Source organism: Stegostoma tigrinum, chromosome 34 (genome assembly GCF_030684315.1).
Source record: "Stegostoma tigrinum isolate sSteTig4 chromosome 34, sSteTig4.hap1, whole genome shotgun sequence".
Taxonomy (NCBI): domain Eukaryota; kingdom Metazoa; phylum Chordata; class Chondrichthyes; order Orectolobiformes; family Stegostomatidae; genus Stegostoma; species Stegostoma tigrinum.
The window spans coordinates 4,557,615-4,581,341 of NC_081387.1; the positions used below are offsets into that span (position 1 = coordinate 4,557,615).

General features: G+C 44.5%; 1 protein-coding gene and 1 pseudogene across 2 annotated transcripts; one reads left to right on the forward strand and one right to left on the reverse strand.

Moving 5' to 3' along the window:
• LOC125467703 (zinc finger protein 43-like) overlaps positions 1 to 23,727 on the reverse strand; it is a 69,724-nt pseudogene that overhangs the window by 15,381 nt on the left and 30,616 nt on the right.
• LOC125446390 (zinc finger protein 271-like) lies at positions 11,049 to 18,639 on the forward strand. 2 transcript variants are annotated; one of them, XM_059639690.1, is made up of 2 exons: positions 11,049 to 11,100; positions 15,519 to 18,639. In XM_059639690.1, exon 2 carries the CDS (start codon positions 15,980 to 15,982, stop codon positions 16,829 to 16,831), a length of 852 nt encoding a protein of 283 aa, XP_059495673.1. In that variant the 5' UTR covers positions 11,049 to 11,100; positions 15,519 to 15,979; the 3' UTR covers positions 16,832 to 18,639. The 2 variants fall into 2 exon arrangements, with proteins under 2 accessions (XP_059495673.1, XP_059495672.1); XM_059639689.1 differs by having other exon boundaries at positions 11,061 to 11,100; positions 15,272 to 18,639.

Here is a 23,727-nt window from a genome sequence, read left to right on the forward strand (position 1 = left end):
GCTGGCCAAGCAGCATCTTAGGAGCGCAAAGATGCTGTTTGGCCTGCTGTGTTCATCCAGCTCCACACTTTGTTATCTCGGATTCTCCAGCATCTGCAGTTCCCATTATCTCTGCTCACATCAGAGACTGTGTTTGAAATGCAGCAATTTCCAGGAAAATTCTAAACCAGTACCAAAAATGGTAAAAATTTATAGGCACAGGAGAGCAAGGAGATTTGTGAGTAATGGTGAAAAATTTCTGCTTTGTCCTTATCTACAGTTTATTGTTAATAGGAAAAGAGTGAGGTTAAAGCAAGTAAAATAAGTGAAAACTATAAGATTACGACATGGTAGGACAACTCAGCCAAGGGGAAGGGTGGCTGAAACAAGTGGAATACTTGTCCTTAGCCATGTGGGGGGTCGTGGACACTTCTCATGACTCCAATGAGCCCATTTGCAGGAAATGTGTCACCAGCTGCACAAGCCCGAGCTCTGGATTTCAAAGCTCGAGCAGAGGTGGAGTAACTAATGTTCATCCATGAGGGCAAGACGAGACAGATACCAAGTTCAGAGAAGAACTCACATTGCAATTTAGGTGCAAGCAGGCAAACAGGAAGGACTGAGTGCCATGCAGTTCTTGTGAAACAAATCAAGGAATGTAGGAATCCCCAGAGGTCCCACACAATAATCAGTTTTCCATTTGGTGATAGAGATGGATACTTGGCTGCTATGGGGAGTTGGCAGACAGCAAGAGGCAAGCCCAAGGAACTTTGGGAGGCTCAGTTGTATAGCGGTGGAGGAAAAAGATGGAAGGCTAGCACTGACAGGAAATTCCTGGGTAGGGAATCAGACAGGTATTTCTGTAGCTGTCAAGGTGACACCAGAATGCATTGTTGTCTCCCCGATGCCGCGGTTAAGGATATCATAGAGCAGATTCTTTAGGGAGAGGGTGAACAGCCAGAGATCATGGCCGTTATTGGTATCAATGACTTAGATAGGAAGGGGGATGTGGTCTGTAATCAGAATTTACGGAGCTAGGTAGAAAGTTAGCCAGGAAGGACATCAAATCTCCAGATTACTCTCAGTGCCATCTGTGAATACAGAAATAGAACGGTAAAGGAGACAAATATGTGGATGGAAAGATGGTGCAAGAGGGAGGTATTAGATTTCTGGGACTGGATCTAAGGAAGATGGTACCTGGTTAAGCTAGATAGGTTACACGGAAACTCAACTGGGACTGAGTTCCTTGTTCTGTATTTTGATCCTGCTGTTGGGAAAGCTTGAAACTCACTCCACAGGTGCATGGGAACCAGGAGAGAGTATCAGAAAGTAAAAACAGGATTCACAATTTGTGTACTTAATGCACTGACCAATAAGACAAGCATATCAAATGCCTTCTTAATATCTTATCTACCTGCGCCTCTTCTTTGAAGGAATTCTGCATCTTCCTCATAGATCACCCTCCCACCCAGCTTTGATCATCTCCAAACTTGGAGATATTTCATTCAGTTCCCTCAACAAAATCATTAATTTATAATGTGAACAGATGGGGGCCAAGCACTGATCCGTTCCATACTGTGCCAATCGGAAAGTTACTGTCCCACTCAGCAAAAAAACTGTTTTCTAAAATGATCTCTAGACTGCAAAGGTTACATTACCAGGAGAGATTAAACAAACTTACATTATATTTCATAGGGTTTAGAAGCTTATGGATGATCTGATCAAAGATTTTGAAATATTAAGAGTTAGAGATCTGTTGAATGGAGGGAAAGTCTAGGACCGGGATCATTATCTAAAAATTAGAGGCAGATATTTTGGGGGTGAAATAAGGAAACACAATACACGCAAAGAGTGGGAGATGATTGGACCTCTCTTTCATGAACCACAATTGATGCTAAATTAAAAGCTGACATTGAAACTGAAATGAAATAGAGGCCTGGAGGCAAATGGGTAGTGTCCCTGCTCTGAGCCAGAAGGTCCAGATTCATATTCCACCTGCCCTGGAGAGGAGTCAAGTTATGTCTCTGCAGGTGACTGCTAATGATTTTTAAATGAGAGATTCATTCTTTTATTGTTCACTGAAAGTTGAAAGGGACATGGGGAAAGGGCAGGAATACAGAGTTATATCACAGATGCACCATGATCTCACTGAATACTGGGACATACTACAGACACAAAGTGTCACAGCCTGAATCGATACACTGTTTCTCAGAAGAGGCAGCTCTCTCTCAATGTTCTGATAGGGCAACCTTTGATCAGAGAAACTGTATAAATTATATTCCACGGGATAATTAATAACCAGCTCCCAACACACACCACTCAACACCGGGAAATCAGTAAGAATCCTCACACACTCTGCTCCTCCCAGATAATTACACCTCACCTTCTCATATTCAGGAATGATCCATCAACAAAACTCAGGCTGGAAATCAGGAGGGAAATGTTTCCAATAAACACACTCAATATCCAACACACAGCTCCAGTCAAACAGTTCAGCACAAAGCACCGAGTAAACAGCTCTCTCAGCTGGATCTTCTCACACAGCATAAGGGACATTTCCACCCCTGATTACCCACAGGACAGTCAGACTGCCTGAAGATTGGTGTGGATATTATGGGATACAATTTGTATAAAAGCTGCTCCTTCACTCACCATCTCCTCACTTGGCTTTCAGTCCCTATAGGAAGTGAACCAGCTCTGGAAGAGGAAGAGGATAGAATGGGCAGAGTGGGTGGGCTCTCTGATTGACGTCTCTCACAGCCAATCCAGATATTTCTGCAGCAACGTGAATTTCCGGAAGCTTGGGAAATTGGTAGGTTACTCTGACTCCTTCCTGACCGGCTTCCTCAATGTCCAAGTGTCCAAAAGGGAGCAATGAATTACATTTCCTTACAGTTCTGTGTCCATAACAGATAGAGTCATTGAAACATAGAGATATACAGCATGGAAACAGACCTTTCGGTCCAACTCGTCCACACTGATCAGATATACTAATCTAGCCCCGTTTGCCAGCATTTGACCCATAGCCCTCTAACCCTTCCTATTCATATACCTATCCCCATGTCTTTTAAATGTTGTAATTGTACCAGCCTCCACCATTTCCTCTGGCAGCTCCTTCCATACATCTACCGCACTCTTTGTGAAAAAGTTGCCCCCTGGGTGTCTGTTAAATCTTTTCCCTCTCATTTTAAACCTTTAGAGTCCCTCACACAGGGGAAGAGACCTTGCCTATTTACACTATTCATGCCCTCATGAATTTACAAGGTAACCCATCAGGCTCCCACATTGCAGGAAAAATAGCCCCAGCCTATTCAGCCTCTCCCTATAGTTCAAACCCTCCAACCCTGGTATCATCCTGGTAAATCTTTTCTGAATCATTTCAAGTTTCACAACATCTTTCGTATAGCAGGGAGACCAGAATTGCATGCAATATTGCAATAGTGGCGTAACCAATGTCCTGTACAGCAGCAACTCAACCTCCCAACTCCTGCACTCAATGCACTGACCAATAAAAGCAAGCGTACCAAACACCTTCTTCACTATCCTATCTACCTGCAACTTCACTTTCAAGGATCTATGCACCTGTACGCTAAGGTCTCTTTGTTTGGCAACACACCCCAGGACCTCAACATTAATTGTATAAGTCCTGCCCTGATTTGCCTTTCTAAAATGCAGCGCCTCACGTCTATCTAAATTAAACTCCACCTGCTACTCCTTAGCCTATTGGCCCATCTGATCAAGGTCCCATTGTAGTCTGAAGTAACCTTCACTGCCCACTACACCTCCAATTTTGGAATCATCTGCAAACTTACCAACCATACGTCCTGCATTCACATCCAAATCATTGAAATAAATGATGAAATGCAGTGGACCCAGCACCGATCCTTGTGGCACCCCAGTCGACACAGGCCTCCAGTCTGAAAAGCAACCTTCCACCACCACCCTCTGTCTTCTACCTTTGAGCCATTCTGTATCTAAATGGCTAGTTCTCCCTGCGTTCCATGTGATCTGACCCTGCTAACTTGTCAATCATGCAGAAGCTTGTCGAACACCTTGCTGAAGTCCATATAGATCACATCCAATGCTCTGTCTTTACCAATCCTCTTTGTTACTTCTTCAAAAAACTCGATCAAGTTCATGAGACATGATTTCCTACGCACAAAGCTCTGTTGACTATCCCTAATCCGTCCGTGCCTTTCAAAATATGTATAAATCCTGTCCCTCAGGATTCCCTCAAACAACTTGCCCACCACTAATATCAGGCTCACTGGTCTATAGTTTCCTGGCTTTTCCTTACCACTTTTCTTAAATAGTGGCACCACGTTACCCAACCCCCAGTCTTCCAGCACCTCACCTGCAGCTATTGCTGATACAAATATCTCAACAAGGATCTGAGCATTCACTTCCCTAGCCTTCCATAAAGTTCTCGGGCACACTTGATCAGGTCCTGGGGTTATCTACATTTATACATTTTAAGAGGTTCAGCAACACCTCCTCTGTAATATGGACATTTTTCAAATCTCCTCTTGTTCTTTATCTTCCATATTATTTCTCCACAGTAAACACTGATATGAAATACTTGTTTAGTACCTCCCCCATCTCTTGTGGTTCCACACACAGGTGGCCTTGCTGATCTTTAAGGAACCCTATTCTCTCCCTTGTTACTCTTTTGTTCACAATGTATTTGTAGAATCCTTTTGGAATGTCCTTGACCCTTTTTGCCAAAGCTATCTAATGTCCCCTTTTTGCCCTGCTGATTTCCCTTTAAATTACAGTCCTACTACCTTACAAATTTGTTTCTCAATTACCGTTGACTATTTGGTGACCTATAGTACAAAAAGAACAAAAGAACAAAACAGAAATACAGTACAGGAACAGGCCCTTCGGCACTCCAAGCCTGTGCCAATCATCATGTCCTAACTAATCTAAAAAACAAACTTTCTGCCCTTATTCGGTCCATGGCCCTCTATTCATGTAACCATCCAGATGCCTTGTTGAATGTTCCCAACATACCCATTTCCATCACTTCTTGTAGCAGTGCCTTCCAGGCTCCTACCACTCTCTGCATGAGAAACTTTCCTCACAAATCTCCCTTAAACTTTTGCCTTCTCACCTTGAACCTGTGCCCCCTCATAACTGAAACTTTAACCCTTGGAAAAAGCCAATGATTATCCACCCTATCTATGTCTCTCATAACTTTGTAGACCTCTTTCAGGACTCCTCTCAGCCACGGTCTTTCAAATGACAACAATCCTAGTCTTTTTAACCTTTCCTCATAGCCAATGCCCTCGAGATAGAGCAACATCCTGGTGAACATTCTCTCTACTATCTCCAAAGCTTTTACATCCTTCTGGCAATATGGTGACAAAAACTCTGCACAGTACTCCAAATGTGGCCTAACAGGGGTTTTATATAGGAATAACACGGTTTGCCAACTCTTGTACTCCATGCCCCAGCCGATGAAGGCAAGCATACTATATGCCTTCTTAATCATTTTGGCCACCTGTGTTGCCACTTATGGCAACTCTGAACCTGCACACACAGTTCCGTCTGTGTGTTAATGTTCCTAAGGGTTCTGCATTTACAATATATTTCACACCTACATTTGATCCTCCAAGATGCATCACCTTGGATTTGTCTGGATTAAACTCCATCTGTCATTTCTGTGGCCAGGTCGCCAATCTATCTATATCCTGTTGTATCCTTTCACAATCGCCGGCACTATCAGCAACTCCACCAATCTTTGTGTCATTTGCAGACTTGCTAATTGGACCATCCCACATTTTTCTCCAGATCATTTATATGTACTACAAACAACAGAGGACCTAAGACTCATCCCTGTATAACACCACTAGTTACAGTCTCCATTCTGAAAAACACATTCTCTTTTTTTGTGTTTAAAATTGAGATAACAGGTTTTCCCAAACCCTGCTTGTGAAGTCCAATTAAAAAATAACCAACAGTAAATTATTTAGAGTTAAAACAACGTAGAATTTATTACTGTATCCAAGATGCCATTGTGGGTGAGACTGTGTGGATGACAAGAGGAAAAAATGCAAATAGTTATAAATTATTTAAATAAGAGGTCTCAGAATTGTTTCATATGAATTACAGAGTATGATATTATCAATGTGGATGTTCTTTTTATTGTCTGTACAAAGCCGTTCCTTCCTTAACTAGCTCTGATACAGTTAAATTGTGTGTGAAAGTGCACCCCACTCTGTGGAAAGGCTGGATGAGATGGCACACAGGTGGGTCACCCTCTTCCCCTAGCAGCAGTGAAGACCATAACAACAAACCATGTCAGCCTGATCCACAGGTTAGCCTTCTGGCGAAATGCCCAATACTGTAGGAAGGTTAATTTCCTTTTCCACTCTGCCAGGAGAAGTGCTACCATATTCTCTCCAATACCTCACACTCTCTCTGCTAATGCATGCACTTCCCACAAAGGTAAATGCTCTACCTCTTTGACTCTCATCTGCAATATGTTCCACCACTCGCTGTCACAACCCCAATCCTCAACACTACTCATCCTGTATGAGCACTGTGTTGCCTTCTTACCTCGCTTGGAACACCACCCCACCTACACCAACAGTAAAAGCTGCGCCACCCATTTTCATCGCATCTTTTTCGTTTCAGGAGGAATGGGGCAAAATGGTGGGCAGCCTGTCTCAGAAAGGCCGCAGTGGCTGACTGACCAGCTTTGTGTCATCTCTGAATAGCACTGGACTGTCAGCCTGATATCTCTGTCTGAGGGGGCAAAGTGTAAAAGGACAAGGCAAGATCAGGAAGTTGCGACCATCCAGGGGCACTCAGAGTAAGTGAGCACTATTACAGCAAGCAAAGAGCCGGAGATGCAGCCTGACCCAGTAGATCAGCTGGATGTACATTGTCTTTGCTGCAACATTACAACGAGAGCTGCCTGTGCATCCTGAGGGGCAGCACTGAAGTGCAGAAACATCTGTAAGTGGATCAGAGATATGCCACAGGGATTCTTAGAGGCTGATCGTTGTCAGTTACCAATATCTGTGGACATGAGGTGATATAGAAGGTACCCAAGGAGCATCTCGACAGGTTGTACCCAGTATCTGAAATGGAGGTCTTTTGGAGTGAGTAATGAGGTGACATTATTGAGTACTGACGCTGCAATTCATCTGGATAGGCTGCTTTCTACGGTGTATTTATAAAAATTGTAAGGATCTTTGGGCACATGCAGGATTTCCTTAGCCTCCTGAGGAAGGAGAGATATTATTGTGCTTTCTTGGCCATTGCACTGACATGGGTGGACCAGGACAGATTGTTGGCAATCATCACACCAGGAATGCGATGCTCTTGACCATTTCCACCTCAGCACCATTGATACAGACACAGGTGTGCCCTCCACCTTGCTTCCTGAAATCAATGACCAGCTCCTTCATTTTGCTGATGCTGATAAAGAGATTACTGTCTTTACGCCATGTCTCTAAGCACTTAATCTTTTTCCTGTATTCTGCCTCATTATTCTTTGAGACCCAACCTATAACAGTCGAATCATCAGAAAACTTATAAATGGAGTTGGTGTGGAATTTGGCCACAAAGTTGTGTGTGTATAAGGATTATACTCAGGGCCTGAGTATGCAGCCCTGCAGCGCGCTGGTATTGGGGATGATGGTAGATGAGGTACTGTCACCTATTCCTACTGATTGTAGTCTATGGGTCAGGAAGATGACGATTCAGTTACAGAGGGGGAAGTTTAAGGATGAGTTAATTTGGAATTATACTGTTGAAGGCAGAGTTGTAAACAATAACTGGGAGCTTGGTGTGGGTGTCCTTGTTATCTAGATTTTCCAGAGATGTGTGTAGTGCCACCGAGATGGTATCTGCTATGCCTGTTTCGCCAGTAGATGAATTGCAAGGCAATTTGGGAGGCTGGAGTTGAAGAGAGCCATAACTAACCTCTTGAAGGACTTCATAATTATGGAGGTCAGACCCACTAGGCGGTAGTCATTGAGGCATGCTGCATGAGTTTTCTTTGGCACCAGGATGGTGGTAGTTTTCTTGAAACAGGTGGGGAGTTTAGATCGAAGACAGGTTAACCATGTCAGCAAATAATCCCATCAGCTGGTCCACGCAGCTGGGGACACTATCCAGGTCAGTTGGACCTTTTGCTTCCTGCCTTCTGGGTATTACAATAGAAAACTCAGAATTCCACAGTAAGTTTCTGTCCATAATATACTGGTCAATGTCACTGTTGGCTGGGATACCTGCTGTATCAATGGGTTTATAATTTCCAGTTCAAAAGAAGCAGAATGTTTTCCAAAGGAAGAAAGACATATATTTACATAACAACTGTCACAAAAGTGCTTTACAACTCATTAAACACAGTCACTTTTTTGTGCACAGCAAGTTTTCATTACCTGCAAGGTTATTATGAATAGATAATATTCAAATGTTTTTGTGCCACCGATTTTCAGATCGATTCTCGCTTGCTACTGTCTTTGTTCTGGGATCTTGTAACTGTGACAGGCAGTAAAGTCCTCAGTGTCAAGGAGAAGTGAAATTGATGGAGAACAGTGAGTCGACTCCAAAAGTGTGGAACAACCTAAATAGAGGATCCTGATATCCAGCAAAAACCAAAACATCCTAAATCCCACTGGCTCAGAACAACTATCTACTGTCAGAAAATCTCTGTTATCGGTATTGCTCAGTCAGACAGAGGCACAGTGCATTCTCCCACCAATAGATGTGCTGTGGCTGGAGGGATCCCAGTTTGCTCAGTCCTTATCCCAAATCACCATTCAATGACAATAAGGTCAGTAAAACAGGAGAGTCTTCACACTGATGTGTGTGTGTGTGACCTGGGTTAATCCAACACCCAGGGACAGTTGAGATGGAATGACTCTGTGTATCTCATCTCCCTAGCTATTAACCTCCCTGCTCAGGGAAATAAGACTGAAACAATCCCATTAGCTGCCTCTGCCACTTCCCTCTCTTCCACTAATCCCCTGGACAAACATCAATTAATGCTTCTCCAGCCCAAACCCTGAACGCACATAATTTTATAGTCTCTATCGATATGCTCTCTCTGAGCTTTTCTTCTCGAAGAAACATATGACCCATATCCCTCCTTGCTGTGCATGTGCTGATCCCTCTACTGCACATTATCGCTGCCTTGGATGCTGTGGGCCTTCCGCTTCTAATCTGCTGTCAAACACATACAAGGATACACATCCCAGGCTGATGTTGTCGTTTGAAAGCCTCTGAGGATGAAGAGTGCTATTCCCACACTAGAAATCTCTGTCAAACATTTACCAGGGAACAGAGATAGCAGCTGCAATAGGTGAGAGAGAGAGAGAGAGATAATGGGAACCGCAAATGCTGGAGAATCCAAGGTAATAAAATGTGACGCTGGATGAACACAGCAGGACAAGCAGCATCTCAGGACCACAAAAGCTGACGTTTCGGGCCTAGACCCTTCATCAGAGAGGGGGATGGGGAGAGGGAACTGGAATAAATAGGGAGAGAGGGGGAGGCGGACCAAAGATGGAGAGAAAAGAAGATAGGTGGAGAGGAGAGTATAGGTGGGGAGGCAGGGAGGGGATAGGTCAGTCCAGGGAAGACAGACAGGTCAAGGAGGTGGGATGAGGTTAGTAGGTAGGAAATGGAGGTGCGGCTTGAGGTGGAAGGAAGAGATGGGTGAGAGGAAGAACAGGTTAGGGAGGCGGAGACAGGCTGGGCTGGTTTTGGGATGCAGTGGGGGGAAGGGACGAGCTGGGCTGGTAGTGTGATGCAGTGGGGGGAGGGGATGAACTGGGCTGGTTTTGGGATGCGGTGGGGGAAGGGGAGATTTTGAAGCTTGTGAAGTCCACATTGATACCATTGGGCTGCAGGGTTCCCAAGACACTGCAGGAGGCCCATGATGGACATGTCGTCTAAAGAATGGGAGGGGGAGTTAAAATGGTTTGCGACTGGGAGGTGCAGTTGTTTATTGCGAACCGAGCAGAGGTGTTCTGCAAAGCGGTCCCCAAGCCTCCGCTTGGTTTCCCCAATGTAGAGGAAGCCACACCGGGTACAATGGATACAATATACCACATTGGCAGATGTGCAGGTGAACATCTGCTGAATATGGAAAGTCATCTTGGGGCCTGGGATGGGGGTGAAGCAGGAGGTGTGGGGGCAAGTGTAGCACTTCCTGCGGTTGCCGGGGTAGGTGCCGGATGTGGTGGGGTTGGAGGGGAGTGTGGAGCGAATGAGGGAGTCACGGAGAGAGTGGTCTCTCCGGAAGGCAGACAAGGGTGGGGATGGAAAAATGTCTTGGGTGGTGGGGTCGGATTGTAGATGGCAGAAGTGTCGGAGGATGATGCGTTATATCTGGAGGTTGGTGGGGTGGTATGTGAGGACGAGGGGAATCCTCTTGGGGCGGTTGTGGCGGGGGCGGGGTGTGAGGGATGTGTTGCGGGAAATGCGGGAGACACGGTCAAGGGCGTTCTCGACCACTGTGGGGGGGAAAGTTGCGGTCCTTGAAGAACTTGGACATCTGGGATGTGTGGGAGTGGAATGCCTCATCGTGGGAGCAGATGTGGCGGAGGCGGAGGAATTGGGAATAGGGGATGGAATTTTTGCAGGAGGGTGGGTGGGAGGAGGTGTATTCTAGGTAGCTGTGGGAGTCGGTGGGCTTGTAATGGACATCAGTTACAAGCTGGTTGCCTGAGATGGAGGCTGAGAGGTCCAGGAAGGTGAGGGATGTGCTGGAGATGGCCCAGGTGAACTGAAGGTTGGGGTGGAAGATGTTGGCGAAGTGGATGAACTGTTCGAGCTCCTCTGGGGAGCAAGAGGCGGCGCCGATACAGTCATCAATGTACCGGAGGAGGAGGTGGGGTTTGGGGTCTGTGTAGGAAGAGGGAGGTTTTATTCAGATGGGACAATGACAAGTTTAAATCTCCACCTGATCTGCTGCTCAAAGTCACCTCCATTTCACTGGTCAGTTTCCCAAGCTTCAGGAAACTCATGTTGCTGCAGAAATATTTGGATTGGCTGTGAGAGACGTCAATCAGAGAGCCCACCCACTCTGCCCATTCTCTCCTCTTCCTCTTCCAGAGCTGGTTCACTTCCTTTAGGGACTGAAAACCAATTGAGGAGATGGTGAGTGAAGGAGCAGCTTTTATACAAATTGTATCCCATAATATCCACACCAATCTTCAGGCAGTCTGACTGTCCTGGGGGTAATCAGGGGTGGAAATGTCCCTTATGCTGTGTGAGAAGATCCAGCTGAGAGAGCTGTTTACTCAGTGCTTTGTGCTGAACTGTTTGACTGGAGCTGTGTGTTGGATATTGAGTGTGTTTATTGGAAGCATTTCCCTCCTGATTTCCAGCCTGAGTTTTGTTGATGGCTCATTCCTGAATATGAGAAGGTGAGGTGTAATTATCTGGGAGGAGCAGAGTGTCTGAGGATTCTTACTGATTTCCTGTAGTTGAGCTCTGTGTATTTGGAGCTGGTTGTTATTTTTTGGACAGTGAATCGTCAGTTCTCTCTGTGTGTTGGGATCTGGTTGTTGCTCTCTTTTCAAATTGCTCCCACAACCCTGTTTCTGTAACTTCCTCAGAAAAGAAAAAGATTTGTTTCACGAAGTCAGCAGCCAATTGAAAATATTAGAAGTGTGATCACTATTGTCATGTCAGCCTTATCTTCCAACAGGTTCATTTTCCTCATCTCCTTTTCTTTATTTTTTTCACTCCTGGGATGTGGGTGTCACTGGCTGGGTCAGCTTTAACTGCCCTTGAACTGAGTCAGATTGTCATTTTAGAGGGCAGTACGAATCAACCATTTCATTCTGAGTATGGAGTCACGTTGGGAGAAACGTCTTACTTGAACAAACCTTTCTCAGTCATATATATTTTTACAGTCAATACATTGCAACAGTCAGGTCAGCTTTTGAATACCATCTGAAATGAGCACATGTCCCTCGGACATTCGTTTAGGTTGTGTGTTATTAGTCCAGTGACACTGCTGCGCTACTGCCTCCTGAGACTTGTTTCACTGAATCCTAACTTTGAGTGACTGTCAAAGCCCCTTCTCTGAATTTCCAGAGAAATTATGAACTGACTGCCTTCCTGGTGTCACCAGGATGATCCTCCTCGAGTATTTAGATTGTTGCAGGATGTGCCTATTTCTTTTATATTCACTCGGACGATGGGGTCATCGGCTGGCAAGCATTTGCTGCCCATCTTCAGTTCCCTTGAGAAGACGATGATGAGCTGACTTATTGAACCGCTGCAGTCCATGTGCCGTAGTTTGACCCACAATGCTGTTAGGGAGGGAATTCTGATATTTTGACCCAGTGACAGTGAAGGAACAGTGATGTATTTCCAAGTCAGGATGGTGAGTGATTTGGAGGGGCACTTGTAGTTGGTTGTGTTCCCATATATCTGCTGCCTTTGTCCTTCTTAGGTTCTTTGATGAATTTCTTCAGTGCATCTTACAGGCAGTACACTCTGATGCTGCTGAACACTAGTAATGGAGAGGTTGGAAGCTTGTGGATGTGGTGTTATTCAAGGTGTTGCATGTTGTTGGGGCTGCATCCATCCAGGCAGCTGGGGAATATTCTATCACACACCATCTTGTGCCTTGTACATGGTGGACAGGCTTTGAGCAGTCACGAGGTGAGTTACTCGACATGGTATTCCTAGCTTCCTACTTGCTCTTGTAGCCAGTGTTGATGTGTTGTCAATGATAATCTCCGGGGTGTAGAGCAGCTCCAACTCATTTGGACTATTGTGTGCAGTTTTGGTTGCCACACTACCAGAAGAGAGTTTTCCTCTGATTCCCATTAATTCCACTGTTGCCAAAGCTCCTTGACGCCACACTTGATTGAATATGGCCTTGATGTAAAGAGCTGTCACTCTCACCTGACCTCTGGAATTCAGCTCTTTTTTCCAAGGGGCAGCAAGGTGGCTCAGTGGTTAGCACTGGTCTCTGTCTCTCTCTCTGTCTGTAAGCTCAGAGACAGAAAGTCTGTCCAGTTAGCACCAGCTACTCTTGCCTTTTTTAATCAGGTGTGATAACTTTGCATCTTGCTCAACAAGTTCCAACCTATCTCCATGGTAAACAACACACCTGTTGCTTGGCAGAGTTATATAACGTCCTTACAAGTCCCTCTTTTGAAGGTATTATTTTCCTTTATTTAAAAGCAAAGTTTAATACGTAGCAACCTTACAAAATTTATATTCATGATAGACTCCTGACTTGAACCTTCTTGACAGCTGGGGCTGGGGACTGGAGTGGTCTGGAGGGGAGTTCTACCAGGAGACTAAATTTGATCATCCACTCAATATTTTTTCCTGAAGACACTTTAACATTGTGTCTCACTGTTGCGTGCTGGGCTACAGCATGGTGTGAATGGAGGTGTTCATGGAGCTGCCTTTTGCTGTTAATTGAATGGTTGTCCACAACTCTCAATGAGTTGTGGTAGGACTACAGAGCTTTGTACTAATCAGTTGGTTGTGGAGCTGAATAGCTCTGTTTATACCTATTACTCCAGGTATTTAACTTGCATTTAGCACTTTGTGGTACGTTGACTCGGTTCAAACCTGGACTCTAAACTATCACTGATACTGCATCTGACCCGCCTATCTACAGGTTTGATGATAATCATGGAATGTGAGATTGAGATGGAATACAATCCTGGAGCTGCTTATGGCTCGCTGCACCTCATGGACACCCAGTTTTGGGATCTGTCCTTAATCTACTTTCCTTGTAATGATGAACGTGATGAAGGACTCATTCATCAATTAGATTAGATTAGATTAGATTCCCTACAGTGTGGAAACAGGCCCTTCGGCCCAACAAGTATACACCACCCCTTGGAGCATCCCACCCAGACCCATCCCCCTATAACCCACACACCCCTGAACACTACGGGCAATTTAGCATGGCCAATCCACCTAGCCTGCACATCTTTGGAATGTGGGAGGAAACCGGAGTACCCGGAGGAAACCCACACAGACACGGGGAGAATGTGCAAACTCCACACAGACAGTTACCCAAGGCTGGAATCGAACCCGGGTGCCTGGTGCTGTGAGGCTGCAGTGCTAACCACTGAGCCACCATTAGAAGGGGAGAGGTAAGTTTTTCTGGAACTTGCTTGACTTGAAGCCATGAGACTTCGTGGAGTTGATATTGAGGACATGCCCACCTGCCAGTGGAATGGGACATTCCCAGGGATGGTGACAGAGGACTCTGGGATATTTCCAGATTGATGTGATTCAGTGGGTATCACTGCTACTTGATCAGTCTCTGCGGCAGCTCTCATCACTTGGGACTTGTCCTCAGACCTTGTTAAGAGACTTTACAGATTTCACTGGCCTGAGATCACCTTCATCTTATTCTGACACAGTGTCAGCACTGTCCAGACCTCTCTGATTTTCCTCTTATTATTGGATTTTTGTAGTGATCGTTTATCATTGTTATTTTTATTTTGAGAAATTCCAAAATTAATTAAAATCCCCTTCAGTTCATGCAGTAGTTGAGGTGAAGAGCAGGGATGCCTTTAAGGGAAAAGTAGATAGGCACTTGAGGGAGAAAGGAACAAAAGGTCTGCTGATGGGGTGAGATGAGGAGGGGCGAGAGGAGGCCCATGTGTAAATATGTAGTTTTTATTTATATATGTGTGTCTGTTATACATATACAAACACTCAAGTATAAACTCAAGCATAAACACCTGCATGGACCTATTGTGCCAAATGGCCTATTTTTCACTACTTCTTTGTAACTTCCTGTAGTCGGATTTGAACTCTGAATCTCTGCATTGTTAATCCAGCACCCATAGTAATTCTAGCTATATTTTGAATGTTCAGTCTGAGTGAGTGCAGTGCAACTAACATGCAAGGGTAGAACCGAACCATTCAGTCAGTTACACTGATGCTTCTGGTGTGGGAGTTCGCAAACGGTGGGTTGTGATCACAGTGAGGTCATGTGACAAACCTTTGGGGTCACAGGCTCTAACAGAGGGCCAAAGATCCCCTTGATTCTCTCAGTTTATAACTACCTGATCTTGTAGACCTGAATCCTGTCCTAATAAACGTCACAGGAATTTCTGAGTTTTTTTTAACAAATAAAAAACTTAAAAACCTGTGAATTAAACAGTGTTACCAATGCCCTGATAGGCATCTGCCCCACAGGGAAATCTGGAAAACAAGGGGAGCAATTTCAAAATCTCAATTGAATTAACTAGCCTGAACCAACTTGATTTAAGCCACTCGTAAATTGATGACCCGTTTTACACCATGCCTGACTGTCTTTTCCATTGCCCTCAAGGTGCCTGGGAAGATGGGGATCTTGGTGGAGCAAAGGAAATAGTCACATAGTCACTATCCAGTGTCCCTGCTGGAAACAGAGGGTGTGTGACAGTCTCATGAGGGACAGAAAGGACTTGGATATGGTCCCGTCCCATACAGGCAAATTGGAACTCACTGTGAAACAGCCTCAATCTGAGGAGTCAGCCCCTTCAGGAAGGGAGAAGTGGGAGTTGGAAGAAGTCACATTTCCTTTTCCTGTTTCACAGAAGGATTGCACCGTAATACACCAGAAAATACAAAGAGGATAGACACTGCAGATAGATCCTGACCATCACCCAGGGAACAACTGTACAACTGTGGGGAGGCATCCAGTCCCTTCACAGCATTGCTCAACACAGAGAAGGTTGGGCAGTGAAAACACCATCTGGAAATCAGTCGGGTCAGGGGACCTTTGACATATCATCAGATCTGAAACTGGTCAGTGGCGTGGAGCCTTCCATCAGAATCAGCCTTTCTGAAGGTTCGGCTGTAGGTGATTGGTCAGGCTGAGGCTGGTAAGAAGTGTAAGTGGTTCCAGGTGTGGTGACAGCTTCAGTCATTCATCAAGTCGCATGACCCACTGACTCATTCCCACAGATGAGAGACTGTTTGAGTGTGAGGTGTGTGAGGAGGACTCCACAGGCTCCTGTAAACTTCGAACACCCAAGGTTATGTGTTGTACAGCAACATGGAAGAGAAACCCTTTAAGTGTGAAGTTTGTGCCAAAGCCTTTGCCCAGTCGTCAACCCTTCTGATGCATCACCGCATTCACACAGGGGAGAAACCATTCCTTTGTGAAGTGTGCAACAAATCATTCTCGCAGTCTTCGCATCTCCGCTCACACCAACGCGTCCACACGGGGGAGAAACCATACAATTGTGAGGTATGCAACAAGTATTTCTCACAATCATCACATCTTCGCTCACACCAACGCATTCACACCGGGGAGAAGCCATTCACGTGTGAGGTGTGCAACAAATCATTCTCATTGTCATGGGCTCTTCTCGAACACCAACCTATTCACACTGGGGAGAAACCCTTCACATGTGAGGTGTGTGAGAAATCGTTCTCACAGTCATCCGGCCTTCGTGCACACCAGCGCATTCACACTGGGCTGAAACCATTCACGTGTGAGGTATGTGACAAATCGTTCACACGGTTATCGTACCTCCGTGTACACCAGCGCATGCACACGGGGCAGAAACTTTTCAAATGTGAGGTGTGTGACAAAGCCTTCACACGTTCCTCAGGCTTAATGGCCCATCAGAGGCTTCACACAGGGGAGAAACCCTTTAAATGTGAGGTGTGTGATGAAGCTTTTCCAATATCAGCAAGGCTGCTGAGACACCAGAGGATTCACACAGGGGAGAAACCCTTCAGATGTGAGGTATGTGGGGCTGCATTCTACCGATCCTCTAATCTGCTCACACATCAGAAAATTCACACAGGAGAGAAGCCATTCACATGTGAGGTGTGTGGTAAATCTTTTTCAAGGTCATCTTACCTCCTGGTCCATCAGAGGATCCACACAGGGAAGTAAACCTTTCAGTGTGAAGACTCCTTGGCATCATTATTTTCGTGGCATCATTGACCTCCGAAGGATTTACATGAGTGCAATTTTGTGGACTCATGGTTGAGTCTTGTGATTTCATGGTACTGGCTGTATGTTCATCACTGATTGAACAAGTCAATGGTCTGTCTATCAGCATCAGACCCCATATGGATGGAGTGATACAGACAGCACTTAGAACTTTGACTTGGATTTTGAGCTAACACAGACATGGTCTTTATTACCAAGTTAAAGGCAAGGAAAGTATTGAGAACAACATCAGGAATTGTTCATTACGTTTCTCAATGTGACCAAAGTGAATCACAAGGTTCTGTAGATGGTGCTCCAATAATTTTGATCTCAGAGAAACTTCATTCCAATTCTGCAAGAGCTTCATGATGGAAGGATATAACTGTAAGAGTGGGAGATCTGAGGCCATATGTTAGTGACCATTCCATATCTGACAGTGACTATTCACCCATCAAAGATCACCTGCCCTGTGCTGTCTGTATGAAATGCAGTCTTGGTGTAAAACTCATTTACCTTAATCTTCTCATGCCAAACCAAACTTTAACATCATTGATGCACATGATCTACAATTTGAAGGTAACTACAGTGTTGTTATGAACTATGCAACAGATTTGTAATCCATTCTCAATATCTCCAATTCTTCCGATACCAGGTTATCGTCCAACAGGTTTAATGGGTTTAACCGAAGTAACAAGTAATCCGAAGCTGTAAAATCTGTTAAAGGTCGAGAGATCATAACAAGTTATCAATACAAGTACCCGTGAACATGGCATCAAACGTGATCTTGGGTTCGTGTCGTGCTACATGTTACCCTACCACACTACTCTATCTGTAAAATCCTCCTTACTGCCCTGACACCATCACCTTGAAAACTTGTTATGATCTCTCTATCTTTAATAGTTTATACAGTTTTGGATTATTTATTACTTTGGTTAGATCCTCAGCATATGACTCATAGACCTATCATCTTATTCCAGTCATATGGTTTGTCTGCAGCACCATCTTATTTTTAATTTTTTGTAATTATCTCTCTGGCTCAATTAATTGAACTATAGGTCATCCCTTCACTTGTTATTCCATTGTTTACACTTTACTCACACTGTCTGACACTTTTGATTATTCAGCCTGTCAACAATCCACTCACACCATTTGTATGATCTTTTGATAAATTCTGTGCCCGTGCTTCTCTTTACTTCACCTGAAGAAGGGGCAGTTCTCAGAAAGCTTGTGATTTCAAATAAACCTGTTGGACTATGATCTGGTGTCATGTAACTTATGACCTTGTCCACCCTAGTCCAACACCGGCACATCCACATCTTCAATTTTTGCAACTGTATAAATTATACAACTAATGTTCAGTGTCATTCCCGACCATCGGAATTGGGAGCCAGACGAAAAAATAGGGATTTCAAAGGAACTATGCTCTGCAGTATTCTGAGAGAGTTGTGTCTGGTGTGTGTGTGTGTGTCTGTCTGGTGTGTGTGTGTGTGTGTGTCTGGTGTGTGTCTGGTGTGTGTGTGTGTGTGTGTGTGTATGCGCGCACACGCGCTTGGTATGTGAATTATGGAAGGAGTGGGAATGACTCCTCACAGACCTGAGTTCCATCAGTCCTTCAACCTTGATAATATGTTCACATTACACTCTTCCAAGATTCATTTTATGTTCTGGGAAAGATCTTGACTTACTTTCAAATGCTTTTGTTATTTTCATTGATTCAGTGTTATGGTATAAGCGAGTATTGTGTTGCTTGTTGTTTCATTTTAAATCTTCTGTACAGATTTATGACTCACAATAAATTCACTTTTATCTTAACCATAACTACCTGATTTGTCAGCCTATGTGCTCTTATTCATGGAAACACTCAGGATCGTACCATAAGAGTCCTGTACACAACATGTTGCTCACTGTCACTGTGGCTGTTTCAATAGGTTTATAATTTCCAATCCACAGGAAGCAGAACATTTCCTGATAAAAGGAAGATGTGCATTTATATGTCACCTTTGCAATCATGACACTTGAAAGTAATGTACTCATGACCAGATAATCTGTTTTTGTGACATTCATTGTGGGATCCCTCTTGATCAAAACATCAGGGATAAACCCCCTCCTTTTCCACTGTGTTGTGTCATGGGATCTCTAGCATGCTTTTGAGTGATAGATTTATAGTAGGATCTCTGACAATGCAACCCTCCTTTAGCACTACAAAGGCTCTAACACATAAGAAGCTTCACACTAACCACAACAAAATTGGCACCAATCAACAAACGTTCACTCCCTCCACACTGACATTCAAAAGCAATAGTATGCACTATCTGCAAGATGCACTGCAGAAATTCACCAAAGGTCCTTAAACAGCACCTCCCAAACCCAGGACTATTTTGATCTACAAGGACAAGGGCAGCAGATACATTGGAACAGCACCACCTGCAAGACCACATTTTTAAAAATTTTGAATTGTGGACTGAAATAGGAAACAAGTTGTGGTTGGTTGGCTCGCTGAGCTAGTTCGTTGTTGCTCTGCAAGAACAGTGAACCAGCCCGGCAAGCCGACCAACCACAATATCCACAACCTGAGCTACAAATCTACTCCAAAACCTTATAGGAAAGAAATATTTTAAACTGAGGACTGTGGAAGGATTTGCTGCACTATTAAAAACAAGTTACTGCTACATCTCATTGGTATAGCATGCTGGAAATCAAGCTCTAATCTCCCACAGGCATCATATTTCAAAAGAAACATGGAAACTCCTCAAAATACCTGATTTTCAGACACAGGTTGATAGAAAGCGTTGACCAGATTTCTTTACTTCAGAGGAAATTTATAATGTAATTAAATTCAAACAGCAGGTAAAGAATAAACTCTATAAACTTAAACAAAAATCATTATAAACTCCCCCTTACACACAAATAAATAGGGAAGGAACACACACAAGTGAAAAAAAAAGTTCCCTAGTCTTAATTCACAAGACTTGTTGAATTTGTCCTTCCTAACCTGAAGGCTTTTCCTTATCCCTCCTTTTTTTCCAAATGCTTCCATTGATTTGCAAAAGGCAAAGGGTGTCTGTTTCACATCTGAAATTTCTCTGACTTATCCATGTTGAAAGACTGAGCTTGCAGGATATGCTGAAGGAACAATAAGCAAGTTTTTTTTCTGGTTTAAAGTTGCTTACAGCAGAGAATTGAGAGAGAGAGCTTTTAACTGCTGCAGACGTGCTGACTTCACTTCTGGTCTGAACAAGGCTTCTCTCTGTCTTATTCACAGCCCAAGCTGCTCAGCTGCCTGGCAACCACTCATCTGGTTGTTGACAGGCAGAGGATCTTTGTCATTGATAGGTGACTGACCACAAGTGAATGAAGCAATCATCCTCACTTGTAAACAACCTGTCAGCACATTGCTGGACTGTGCAGTTGTGGGTTCCAGTATTCACAATGGGGTTCAATTTACTTACTTCTAAAACCTGCACCATTCATTGTAAATCCCTGGTTTAAAAAGTTCTTTCTTATGTGTGTCTACAGTTTTAGAAAGCACAAAAAAATAGTCTGTAGGTTACTAGAAGTCATTATGAGTTATGTTTACACTGCTGCCTTGTTCGAGCAAAGGGGAAGATGTTGACAACAAAAACAGAAGTTGCTTGAAAAGCTCAGCAGGTCTGGCAGCATCTGTGAAGAAAAAGTCAGAGCTAACGTTTCGGGTCCAGTGAGCCGTCATCCCAGTGGGGTAGCATGCTGGAAATCATTCCTGTAGTCATCACAAAATTAGAAGATTTTCAAAGTACACAAATTGTCACCAATTCACCTGATTTTCAGACTCTGATTGACAGAAAACACAGATCAAATTTAACAAAAATGACTACTTATTACAAGTAATTAATCCAGGTCCAGGTAAACAGTTACGAACCATGAACATGCCCCATGATGTTGTGCTGAAAGTGATGCCAAATTAAACTTACCTTTTCTACCTGCCCTTGGTTCACATCCTGCCATTCCTTGCATATTCATGTACTTATCTAAAAGTCCATGAAATGCACCTATCGTATTTGCCTCCACCACCAACCCTGGCAGCAAGTTCCAGACTCCTACCATTCTCTCTGTAATAGAATTCTCACATCTCCTTTGAACTTTCCCCCTCTCACCTTAAATGCATGCCCCATAGTATTAGACATTTCAACTCTGGGAAGAAGATTTTCATAGTCAACCCTTTCTATTCATTTCATAATTTTATAGACCTCTATCAAGTTGCCCCCAAACCTCTGCCGCTCCAGCGAAAACTACCCAAGTTTTTCTAGCCTCTCCTCATAGTTTAAACCTTCTAATCCAGACAGCATTCTGGTAAACCTCTTTTTTAGTGCAATGACCAGAACTGAACGCAGTACCCTAAGTGTTGCCGAACCAAAATCTTATAAAGCTGCAACATGACATCCTGACCTGTGTACTCAATTCCCTGACCAATAAAGGCAAGCATGCCAAACGCCTCCTTTACCACCCTATCTATCTGACTGCCTGCTTTCAGGAAGCTATGGACTTGAACCCCAAGATCCCTCTGTACATCAGTGCTGTTCAGGGTCCTTCTATTAACTGTAATTTTTCTTAACATTCGATCTCCTCACACTTACCTGGATTAAACTCCATCTGCCATTTCTCCGCCCATATATGCTACTGATGTTTATCCTGCTGTATCCTTCAACAACCTTCTGCGCTACACACAACTCCACCAATCTTTGTATCGTCTGCAAACTGACTAACCCACCCATCTACATTTTTATCCAAGTCTTATATATAAAACTACAAACAGCAGAGGTCCCATTGTTGGATCCCTGCAGAACACCACTAGTCACAGATCTCTAGCCTGGAAAACACCCTCCCACCACTAGCCTCTGCCGTCTATGGGAAAGTCAATTCTGAATCCATGCGACCATGTCACCATGGAACCTTTGCATCCTTATCCTCTGGATTAGCCTACCATGAGGGACCTTGTCGAAAGCCTTACCAAAATCCAAGTAGACAACATCCACTACTCTACCCTCATGGATCACCTTTGTCACCTCCTCGACAAATCTTTCTTATCTCTAGGGTGGCACGGTGGCTCAGTGGTTAGCACTGCTGCCTCACAGCACCAGGGACCCTGGTTCAATTCCAGCCTCAGCTGACTCTCTGTGGAGTTTGCATGTTCTCCTTGTGACTGTGTGAGTTTCCTTTGGGTGCTCCAGTTTCCTCCCACAGTCCAAAGATGTGCAGGTTAGGTGGATTGGCCATGCTAAATTGCTCATAGTGCCCAGGGATGGTGGGGTTAGACTTGGGAAAATGCAGGGGTAGGGGAATTGGGATGCTGTTTGGTGGAGTGGTGCGGACCTGTTGGGCTGGATGGCCTGTTTCCACACTGTAGAGATTCTATGAAAATAAGATAAACAGACTTGCTCTTTTCAATGTGTGTTCAGAGACTACTAATTGGTTTTTTCAATTAAAACTAGTCGTAAAGGCCAGGAGTCGTTAGCGTGAGAACTTTCTGATGGACTCCTGAATGGAGAACACAGGAGCAGAGAATCTCAAGTCAGCATCTCTCTTTGTACTCACTTCAGTGAAATAATCCAAAAGCTGGTTATTCTCTCCCACCTTTCACGAAAGGCTGTAAGACTCAACAATTAATATGTTGACCACCACCCCAAGTATCTTCAGCAAAGAACTGAAAAGTCTTGGGTCTAAGGATTGGAGATCAACAGGGTTTGAACAAAGCAAAAGGGACACTTCATTGAACACTATGGACTGCCGCTACTGAACTGTTTTCCCCTTTTTTTCCCTCCACCCTTGACATCCATTGTTGGTTGTTTGTGTTTGTCTGCATGTATTTATTGGGGTCTAAGCCTGTCAAAGTCCTTCTGCAGCCTCCCTGTTTCCTCAACACTACCTGTCCCTCCATCTATCTTTGTGTTATCTGCAAAATTAGCAACAGCATCTGTTCCTCTAGTTCCCTCTAATTACTGTGTCCACTTGTTCGATCATCTCAAACACCTCAATTAAATCACCTCTTAATTTTTTACACTCAAGGCAAATACAAGCCCAGTCTGTGAAGTTCTTCCTCATAATGGATGTGAGTTTGCTCACTGAGCTGGAAGGTTCGTTTTCAGACGTTTCGTCACTTTTTTTTTATTTGAAAAAATATACTTTATTCATAGAATGTACAAAAAATAAAACATATTTATACACCTACCCAGTCATGCAAGCCGCTCCAGGTTACCCGGCGGTACGTACACCAACTAAAAGGAAAAAAAACAAAACAGAGAAAAAAAAAACAAAGCAAAGAAACCGCCCCGGCAGTCGTCACCCCTCACAGTCCCAGTTGGCCCCCTGATCAGTTGGGGAAGGCGCCAGCTGGGCCCAGTTACCAGATAGGGTTCTGTTTCGTATTCTGGACGAGCGGTTTCATACAGTGGTCTTTCCCCACTGCGCCTTGGCGGCGGCTGCCCCAAGCTTTAGCGCATCCCTCAGCACGTAGTCCTGGACCTTGGAGTGTGCCAGTCTGCAACATTCGGTCGGGGTCAGTTCTTTCAGCTGGCAGACCAGCAAGTTGCGGGCAGACCAAAGAGCATCTTTCATCGCAGTGATGGTCCTCCAGGTGCAGTTGATGTCGGTCTCGGTGTGCGTCCCCGGAAACAGCCCGTAGAGCACGGAGTCCCGCGTCACAGAGCTGCTCGGGACGAACCTCGACAAATACCACTGCATCCCCCTCCAGACCTCCTGCGCATAGGCACACTCCAGAAGGAGGTGATCGACAATCTCGTCCCCCCCGCAGCCACCTCGAAGGCAGCGTGCGGTGGCGCAGAGATTCCGGGCATGCATAAAGGACCTCACTGGCAGAGCCC

Bases quoted from the DNA above. Each gene is read 5' to 3' on its own strand.
- LOC125446390 (XM_059639690.1), top strand. From the start codon at position 15,980: ATGGAAGAGAAACCCTTTAAGTGTGAAGTTTGTGCCAAAGCCTTTGCC.